This window comes from Alosa alosa, chromosome 11, assembly GCF_017589495.1.
Source record: "Alosa alosa isolate M-15738 ecotype Scorff River chromosome 11, AALO_Geno_1.1, whole genome shotgun sequence".
NCBI lineage: Eukaryota > Metazoa > Chordata > Actinopteri > Clupeiformes > Clupeidae > Alosa > Alosa alosa.
In genome coordinates, this window is record NC_063199.1 from 21,268,103 (window position 1) to 21,278,803 (window position 10,701).

At 43.2% G+C, this 10,701-nt stretch overlaps 1 protein-coding gene across 2 annotated transcripts; it reads left to right on the forward strand.

Annotated features, from left to right (window-relative positions):
• The first annotated feature begins 10 nt into the window (after positions 1-10).
• LOC125303092 (sulfide:quinone oxidoreductase, mitochondrial-like) lies at positions 11-10,657 on the forward strand. 2 transcript variants are annotated; one of them, XM_048256609.1, is made up of 10 exons: positions 11-550; positions 1,078-1,289; positions 1,570-1,740; positions 2,007-2,060; positions 2,596-2,790; positions 2,973-3,182; positions 3,387-3,570; positions 5,567-5,634; positions 5,908-6,086; positions 9,751-10,657. In XM_048256609.1, exons 1-10 carry the CDS (start codon positions 436-438, stop codon positions 9,806-9,808), a joined length of 1,446 nt encoding a protein of 481 aa, XP_048112566.1. In that variant the 5' UTR covers positions 11-435; the 3' UTR covers positions 9,809-10,657. The 2 variants fall into 2 exon arrangements, with proteins under 2 accessions (XP_048112566.1, XP_048112567.1); XM_048256610.1 differs by lacking the exon at positions 11-550 and adding an exon at positions 602-913.
• The last annotated feature ends 44 nt before the right edge of the window (positions 10,658-10,701 follow it).

A 10,701-nucleotide genomic window follows, 5' to 3' on the forward strand; every position in this document is an offset into this window, starting at 1 on the left:
TGTTGGAGAAGCTTCCTCATGAGACAATGTGCTGTGTATTTCAAACTGGCTAATGAATTTGAAATGATCATGTTTATTGTGCCTTTTAGGCTATACTGTAGGGTTTTTAGTTCATTGATGAGGCTATAACTAGGTGGTGGAGCATTGATGTAGGAGCCCCTGTTGTTGGGGTCATTATTTGGTTTCCTGATGTTTTGCTTGGCAAAAAATATTTACAGGCTTACATTCTATTACATTTTATTATAGGGCCTCTAACCTTCTCATTTATGTGCTAATTGTTGTTGATGGACTCTGTTTAATTCATTCTACCCCTGGCTGCGGGAGCAGTAAAGTGCGGCACATTGTTGTTGATGAACTCTGTTCAACTCAACAGCAAAAACTAGCCTACAGTCCTGTTGATAGCCTCCCTGCGTGCCTGCCTGCCTGCCAAACCGGATGTTACTCCACAGAAGTGTCGTAAGGAGTAAGCTAGATGGCTCTACCAGAGCCCGTTTACGTTTAGTAGACTCTCTCTGGCTCTACGTTCAATCGGCAGAAGGCAACGTGGGAGGTAGGTAGGCTATTCTGTTAAACATGCTTAACAAGTTGCTGTTTATTATTAGGCTAAACAGCAACTTGTTATCGCCATAGCATGTTGATGTCGCCGTGCAGTGGGTAACTTAAGACTTTTTAGATAACGTCTGGCTACGCACTTTACACATCAGCAGACGTTGTGAGATGAGTCACTGACTGTTTGGTGTTTAATCTTCACCGTTAAGGTGACCGTGCCAGAGCGTGGTTGTAATATGGTTTTGACTCCAACTCAAGCAATAAGAGTAATTTAATGTTGTGATCATGCTAAGTCAACATGACACATTAGGGGAGGCTACAGAAAAGCTGTCAACAAGACCTAAAAAGTCGGACAGTTCTGTCAGTGAGTTCTGTCAAGTTCGTAATTGACTTAACATTCAAATACGATGAAAATGCTTGATTACATTTGTCTCCCAGGCTACTGCATGAAGTCTGAGGTAGTATGATATTAGTATTCTTCTCATAGAGGCGCAGAGTTAATGCACCTAGTTGTTCCCCGTTTCCCAGTCATGACAGCGTCTGCTCTGCGCGCACAAATGCCCTGGAGGCGGAGTTGCCAGAGGATGAGCTACCAGTGCTTCCACACCACCCACCGAACAGACTCCAAGGAGCATGTGAAGGTTCTGGTGCTCGGGGGAGGGAGTGGAGGCATCACAATGGGCGCCCGCATGAAGCGGAAAGTTGGAGCCGAGAATGTTGCCATAGTGGAGCCAAGTGAGGTAATCGGGGGTAAACCCTTATCTATCCTTACTAAGTATAGATGGACGATTTGCGTTTTGTCTGTGTCTTGTTGGAAAATAGAAGAATGAAGGCCATTATAACTTGCCAAGTGTACAGACAAGGGAGACCAGACCAGACAGGAGCTTGCAGCTATTCGGATATCGGAAGCGCGCGCATGCCAGCAATGGTGCTGGTGCCAACTGTCATGGCGTAATGTTTACTCACTGTGCTTTCCGCTGGCTGTCATTACACAATTAACTGAAAATTGAATGTTTGTAGATGCATTACTACCAGCCCATATGGACACTGGTGGGTGCTGGAGCTAAGAGCGTGGAGTCGTCTGGTCGGCCAACGTCTAGCGTCATCCCCTCTGGGGTGAAGTGGGTCAAATCCAGAGTGATGGAGGTGAACCCAGACACCAACTCTGTTCGCACAGACTGTGGGAAAGAGGTAGGTGGGTTACAGCTGAAAACATTATTTTGCCTTCAGGTCAAGGCTTAGTTTGGTGCCTGATAGCTTTTTACTCTGTGGTATCTGTGTGTTTTGGACAACCATGCTTTCCAGCCAGTAAATCAAAACCCTATTAAATGCATCATATTGTTTTAAATATTATTTGGTACTGAAATAACCCCCCACCCCACCACTGTTATGTATGTAATGTCTGTAATGTGAATGTAAAGATGTCTATGCTGACGGCTGTTTCTTAACCGTTACAGATTTCCTATGAGTATCTCATTGTGGCCCTCGGCCTCCAGCTCCACTATGAGAAGGTAATGCTCCTAAACAACACAGGAGGCACCCGACACTCGCTACACACACATCTCAGAGAAATGGCTGTGTGATTTACATATTGTTAATGTTTACAGTGAAGACAGACACAAAGTGAATCCCAACAAATCCACAGTGAATACACCTGTGTAATATGTTGTAATACTTGCATTTCTTGCATGTTAATATGTTGTAATACTGGCATTTCATATTGTGTATGCACACTCAGTTGTGTATAGTCCAAACATCATACTCTGTGATAAACTGATTAAACCTAGCACTGAAAACCATCCTCAGTAAGGAAGAGGCCAAAAAACTGACATGGAAGTAGGGTGTTTCAAGAGAGAAAGAGCAGGATATGACGAGTAACTTGTACTTGTTTGCTCATGAGTGGGTTTAGTAAAGGAGTATATCATCAAACAACACTAATACAAATGCATAGAAATGAAAATGACCACGACAATGACGGCCCCCATGAGGTCTCATTCCAGCAAATCCGGCCCACTGCCTAATATGAGTTTGATACCCCTGCCGTAGATTAAAGGTCTTCCAGAGGGGTTTGAACACCCCAAGATTGGTTCCAACTACTCAGTAAAGACTGTGCAGAAGACCTGGAAAGCCCTGCAAGACTTCAAGGAGGGAAACGCTATCTTCACCTTCCCTAACACACCAGTGAAGTGCGCTGGAGCTCCACAGAAAATCATGTACCTGTCTGATGCATTCCTGAGAAAGGTTGGGACAACTACTATTGTACCACAGTGTGTCAATCAGACAGCTATATGTTCATTATTGCACAAAGTGTACATTTGAATCATTTTGGCAGAGGAAGAAAGGACCTGAAGAAGAGGGATCTTGATGGCATGTTTCAGGAGTAACTGGATTGAGTGACATGTTCAGAATTTTCTCTCTTTTAGACTGGGAAGCGGTCAAATGCAAACATCATATACAACACGTCTCTACCCGTTTTGTTTGGGATCAAGAAATACGCAGACTCTCTGTGGGAGATTGTCAAGTCTCGAGACCTGAATATAAATCTCCGACAGAACCTCATCGAAGTCAGGGCAGACAAGCAGGAAGCTGTGTTTGAGAACCTGGATAAACCTGGAGAGACTAAAGTGTTTGAGGTAATTACTTAAGTTTGTCTATTTTAAGGCGTTTGTGAACAATATTACAACAGCAAAATATAATGCAACAGGAATTTGCCTTGAATTGGCTGTAATGACCTCTGCCTATAGTGACCGCTGGCTGTAATGACCTCTGGCTTTAGTGACCTCTGCCTTTAGTGACCTCTGGCTGTAATGGCTGTGTGCTCCTGGTTGTGTCCCCAGTATGAGATGCTGCATGTGACCCCCCCAATGGGCCCCCCTGATGTCTTGAAGGGATCTCCGTTGGCCAACGAGGCCGGATGGCTCAACCTCAACAAGGAGACACTTCAGCACAACGTCTACCCCAACGTGTTTGGCATCGGAGACTGCACCAGCCTGCCCACTGCAAAAACAGCGGCCGCTGTGGGTGAGTAAAGTAAGCCGGGCCCCGGCCACATGCCAGCAGAACAGTTCTAGTCTCATAAGTGCTTCCTCTAGCAAGATGGAATGCAGGCTTGGTACAACACAGTTTAGTTGTAGTGATCCTTGGCATAAATAATATCATCTTCAGTTACAATGTAGAATCACACAAACATGTAAAAGAATCAACTCTCTCCAAAATGAGTTTATTCAATTGGCTTTACAGAGGGTGACGTAAGATACTATGATGCATTATTATGTATATATTATTTATAATTAGTTTATTATTATTATGATTAATGATTTATTAGAATGAGTTATTTTAAACTTTAAAGATAAGGGGGGTAATGAGAGAGGACTAAGAAGTGTCTAATTAGAATCTTAATAATCCCTTTTCTGAGTGGCGTAATCTCCATGCGTCTCCCAAAGGGTGCTCTTATTGGCAGCATTATGTGTGAGAATGGAGAAAGGGATGTTCGACCAGTGGGACTGAATAAAATCTAAAGAAATTGTACTGGTTTTGAGACGAGACCTACATTGTGACATTTTCCACGCAGTGCTGTGTGTCTCCCCTTTAGTCACTAGCACTTTCAGATATAACCTCCAGAGTATATGCGGAGGTTTGTCAAACGGAGGTCCTACCCTTCGGATGATTCAGATATGATACTAACCTGCGGACCTTATACTGACCTTATACGGACCTATGTGTGAACGACATACACGCACATTACAGAATCTCTGTGTGGTTGTCGAGTGAGGGGTGGGGGCTTGTAGAGTTCACAAGAGGCGCTGTCACAGCTGCTGTTTGTTTAAGTGTATGCATTATGTAGGCTAAAGAAAAATCTATTGTGTGTAGGCTAATACTTGAAGTAGTCACGTAAGTGCGCACTTGAAATTGACCTGCAGTATTTGTATGTGTGCTTCGAATAAACACATTTTTATGTTTATTATCTGAGCTTGGAACAAAGTTGGGTTTTCTTCGTTTTCATTTTCTCTAGGCATATTTATGCTCAACAAATATCAGCGAGCTCAGCAGTGAGGTCATGAGAAGGCTATCAATAAACAGAAAACCGACCGTGTTGGCTAACAATTTATTAAATACTCCTGTTATTGCTTCTGCCTTTTCAGCGCCTTCTGCTTATGATGATTTGATCTTTTGAATTCCAGTGGCCTTGCGATGCAGTTGTAGGCTACATCAACGTGGCTCTTGGCGTTCCCTTCATGTGTTCTATCACAATGCTGTCTGCCCTCATGGACAGTAGTTCCATGATGTCTGCATCTTTCCAGGTCGGAGATTTTCTGGACAGCACTATGCCACTCCATCATAACACTGGCATTTGCATTTTAAGTCAGATTTAACCACATGCACGCACGAAAGAAACGTCACCGACACGCCCTCTCACTAGGTGTGAATTTTAACCGCATGTTCTACACTTCGTTGAGACACAGCACATTTACATAATGTCCGGAGGAAATACTAGGGGGGGAGTAGTAGAACAACCGGCTAAATTCGGACTTCCATATGACCGGTTATGTCGTTCAGATTTACGGCCCCACCGTTTTACATCCGCAGAACCCCTGGTCTTACGACTCCTACACACAGCTGCGTGCGTTGCGTTGCTGGAGACGCATCCCATTCACTTTACATGGGCTCACGTCATCCGTTGCCGAACTGAATTGTGGGTCCGTTATGTCGGCGTTTCTCCTTTCCCGCTTCGGCGTTGAGAAGTTCAGCTGTTGCTGCACCGACAGACGGCACCGGCCAATCAAGCCAATCGACTGACAGCACCAACCAATCAAATTACGGTTATACTTCAAGTCATTTGCATAGCTACCGTCGGGAACACCCACTGGCATGCGTTGACGGAACGCAACTGTGTGTAGGAGCCGTTACACGTATGTCTGAAAGCGCTTACTGTGTAGCAGTACTGCCAGTGATGTGAGCTGGGAAGAGGCTGTGAGATCTGCTTTCAGACTCTATAGGTGTTTGACCTGTTTTACAGCTGCACAGTCCAGCGTACTCGACCGGACAATCACCAGAATAATGAAGAAGAATAAGCCTGATAAAAAGGTTAGATGAATTTCATTATAATTATCAAATTTTACTTTTGCCTACAGTTCCAATCAATACCACAAGGGGGCAGTAAACCTCTGTCTTTAAGAAATAGGTTTTTAAAATTGCAGTATGATTTTTAACCATGAAGTGGAATCAGAGGAATATTCTTTTGTTTGCCTTTTTGAAACATTAGGTATTGTGTATGTTCTTGGTTACTGCACCTCAGTTTCACTCCACTGACATATTATGTCAGAAAATGTAACCTCTATCTCCCTGCTCTGGTGGTAGTACGATGGCTACACCTCCTGTCCTCTGGTGACCAGCTACAACACGGTCATCCTGGCTGAGTTTGACTACAATGGCCAGCCTCTGGAGACCTTCCCCCTGGACCAGAGCAAGGAGAGGAGGACCATGTACTACATGAAGGCTGACGTCATGCCCCACCTCTACTGGCACGGCCTGCTCAAGTGAGTACACCGACCACGGCCTTCACAGCAGCAACACGGGGCTGGAGGACAAACATCTTCATGGTGACCTCGTATGAAACACGTTAAAGGAACCGCAAAACTGTTAATTGGTACCTTAAACTCAATGCAGGTGTAACCAGCTGGTAGCCAGGTAACCTTAATAGACAATTATTGTGGCATTACATTCTTGTATTGTACAATACTACCCTTATGTGACTGGGGTTGCAACGATATACATGGTCTGTGGTGTACTGTGGTATAAAGGTCCATGATATCCCGGTACTGTGGTGTACTGTGGTATAAAAGCCTATGGTTATTATACCATGTACATTAGCTTAAAGGCTCCCAATGCAACATTTTCAAGTTAATAAAACAGTTTAGAAGTAATAGTGATGGTTAAATGACCCCTTGTGGTGAGAAATCATAGTGATGGTTAAATGTCCTGTTGTGGTGAGAAATCATTGTGATAGTTAAATGAACTGTTGTGGTGAGAATGGTGGCTTTCCCGACTCCTCCTACCGTCTCGTAGCGGAAAACAAGCCTTGCAAGATCTGCACTAGCGTCCCAGCAGTGTCTGAATCAGGAAGTCCCTCAAACACCGGTTAGCCATACCGATAGATGTTTTTATCATGGCAGAGCCAGCGAAAAGACCAGAGACTGTTGTGAAGTATGCACCCCAAATCTGTAGGGGGAGCTCCGGAGAGAAAAATGGGACAACAAAAGTGAGACGTAGAATCTGTTTTGTCCTTCCTCATGGAGGCTCCACCAGCTGATGCTGAATTTCTACATCAGCTGATGTAGAATCTCTTTTTTATTCATTCATTTGAATCACTCTTTTATCCAAAGTGACTTACATATTTCAATTATTACAAGGCCCAGTCTCCCCGGAGCAACTCAGGGTAAAGTGCCTTGCTCAAGGGCACAACGGTGGCACCCATAACTTTTTCTGGCTACTGCATGCTAGCCCAGCTCCTTAACCACTACGCTACTGCATGCTAGCCCAGCTCCTTAACCACTACCAGAGAATGTCTAATAAGGGGAGAACTGCTTCACTCGGAAAACTTCCGGTTTCTGAACCGGTTGCCGTTCCTTCTGTGGTTCCACATGAGGGCGCTCGTCCAAGAGTGCAGAATGCATGGAGGTCTATGGAGCTGTACCCCTCAAAATCCACTTTTCTCGGGATATAATTTTTTTCAAGTCATTTGAATATTGTATTTGAAAGGGGAGGCAAAGGAAATACACTTGGTTGAGTATTATATTTTTTAAAGTCACTTAATTGTTCTAAAAAGCCTTTCAAACGTGTCAATGACGTCACTCATTAGCACAATGCTAGCGTGTTATGGGCAACAATGACCCAACCTGTAAGAAAACAAAAGGACATAAGTACTCGTTCATTCAACTTTTGACCTATAACCCATGTTGAAGTTATACAAACTACAAATCTGAGATGTCAACGACAATCAGGTGAAAGAGACAAATTTAGCCGTCTAGCTCCATTGACTCCCATTCATTCTGCACTCATGGCGATCGCCCCCAGTGGAAATCTGGTGGAACTGCAACCAAAATTCGGTACAATGGGACTTAATACGGAGTGGCCAGGCTCTCCGTAGACGGGCTCTGCCACTACGCTACTGCATGCTAGCTCAGCTCCTTAACCACTACACATCCATGCCTCTCCTCATGAAGGCTCCATCGGCTAATGTAGAATCTGTTGTTTACTTACTCATGTATAAGTATATATAAGTATATATACTTTTTTGATCCCGTGAGGGAAATTTGGTCTCTGCATTTGTCCCAATCCGTGAATACTCAACACACAGTGAGGTGAAGCACACACTAATCCCTGCGCAGTGAGCTGTCTGCAACAACAGTGGCGCTCGGGGAGCAGTGAGGGGTTAGGTGACTTGCTCAAGAGCTAGGGTTGGGACCTAAGATCCTTGATTACTAGCTCCGCTTTAACCCTCTCTGCTGGGACAACGCGTCGACGTAATCGATTATAAATATGCGCGTCGATTTGTCAGACCCAAAACGCTGCCAAATATTTTGAATTTTACACCTTCAGTGTTTCCCATCCGTTGACTAATCTGTGGTGGGGCGGCACGAAATCAAAACCGGCCGTCACACATTGATGTTCTATGTTGTACTATTTAAATTAAAGATAAGATAAAATCCTTTCATTGAGCTACACTTTTTATGCACGCAGCCTTTCCCTGCCCCGCCCGCTCTCACTCGTAACGAGCTCGCTGCCCCTCCTCTGCATGTGCATTTAACACAAAATATTCACGATTGTTGTTGCGACATAGAAGCATTGCATAGAACACGGCTGGCTAAATTGCTATTAAATCCGCTTAGCATCATGCTGTGCAAATTTGTTCAAAACTGCTGCAGTCAAGTTAATTCTGCTAAGGTCTTATCACAACATAGTTCAGTGAGGAAACTAAACTTAGTTAATTTCAATCAAGCAGTATCTCAAAGCTAACGTTAGAATACTGTTAGTGTTTGGATGTTGAGTTTAGCATGCTTACTTACAGCTGCTTGTCAATTTCGTTATTCAGGGCTCATTTTATTGACTCCGACACTGAATGTTTGCAAAATCCCGATGTAAATAGAAAAAGTGTTTTCTATGACTCAAAAGTGCTTGGCCCAAGGAGAAGTACAAACTGTTATTTGAACTAACTACGTTATGAATTGCATCCATACATTAGCAGCCTTTTAACTGCGTTAGTGTTACAATTGCAAGGGAACGAACGTCTTAAAGTGACAGGCACTCAATTAGACCTATACACGGGTTTCCCGTTTACCAACAAAACTAGATGCGCGCGCAGCCTTGAGGCAGAAGTCGCTTGGTGGCCGTCCACAACGTTATAAACTAAACCTAAATAGTCGGCTGCTGTAAGCTACACTCGGATTTTTTTGTATACCCCTGTTGTCTCAATGATAATAACATCTCATTTCAGACTATATTTCAAAGTTTGACGTTCATTTGGATTATTAATAGAACATCGTATTTTGTCATTTTTGGCGAAGACATGCATTCCTTTAGGGATATTGAACATATTTAACATTCTCTAACCATCGTGATTTCGAATTGGTGCAGTTTTCAGCACAAAAACTCATTTTATTCTTTTGCTCTTTTGCATTGCTCTATGCTGTTCTATGGTGCTTTCTGCCTCTTGGTTGCGCACGCATGTTTTCATGACGTTCCATAGAAATCCATGTATACACTACTGAACTTTATTGAATCCTACCTCTGACTAAGAATGCATTACTTTGCACTTGTATAGTCTTTTATTTTGGAATTTTAAGAACAATAAACATAAATTGCAATGTTAAGGAATTCATGTTTTTTTCATTCAGATATATAAATCAACATGTATAAATTGCTATTAGTCAATTAATGGGGAGATAATCGATAATCGAATCGAAATCGATGCATCGAAAAAATAATCGCTAGATTAACCGTTTAAAAAATAATCGTTTATCCCAGCCCTATCAAGAGCACTTCAGCCGTGCCTACTGGTCGGGGTTCGAACCGGCAACCCTCCGGTTACAAGTCCGAAGCGCTAACCAGTAGGCCACGGCTGCCCCCGTAAAATGAAGGCTCCCGAAACCCCCGTCATGAAGGCTCCATCAGCTGATGTAGAATCTGTTGTTTGCTTCTCAGGGGTCTGTGGGGAGGACCGGGCCCATATCGCACCATCATGCACTTGGGGATGAAATAGAGTCCAGAGACCACGAGGATGTCTTCACCCTCTGGATGTCTTCACTCCCTGGATGTCTTTACCCTCTGAATGTCTTCATATCTTGAAGTCTTCACCCTCTGGCACTGGACCCAAAGGTCTCCAATTCAAGTGCATTCACTTTAGCCATTGAGTACATAGCTGGATACATATTATTTTGTTACCAGTTCAAAGAGAATTTATACCCCTGCATTATATCATGTTTTAGTGCTTGTTGCAATACTGTTAATAATGTTATAACATGCCAGATGTGCAAGATAAGAAGAAAAAAGCCCACTCCCCTTCCCAGAGCCCACTCATGCGAAATCACACTAAAGGACAATCACTGAAATCCGCCTCGCCACCCACCTTTCCTCACCTTCTTTTGATTTGGAGGTTTTCAGGACCAATCCCCCCACCCCCATTCGCATCAACTCTAAATGAACATGTTTAATGTTAACTGCATCCTGTGGCACTGGGAAGAACCACTGATCATGTAATATGCAATGCAATGCTTATTTAACATTAGACTGATGGCCAGTTTTTGAAGCTGCTTTTAGCTGCTTGTCTTTGATCAGTCATATTTCAGAGGTCAGAAAAAATGCTGTTCAAGTTTGAGAGAAATCAACTCCCAACATTAACACAGATTGTTTTTTGAAAAAGAAAATCACTTACAAAAACACTTACACTGATTTTTTATAAATAAAAAAGAAGAAAGAAAACTGCTTCAATTGACCCTCAAATTAGCCTCCAGAGGCCTTGCCCTGTAATCCCACTGGGAGATTTGAAGTGTTCTACTCTGAATGAATGGTTTTGGAATTTGCTGTTTGAAGAATAAAAATCTATTCTATAGGTTAAGGTCTGGTCTCCAATACTTTCCAACATTCAGACATTGG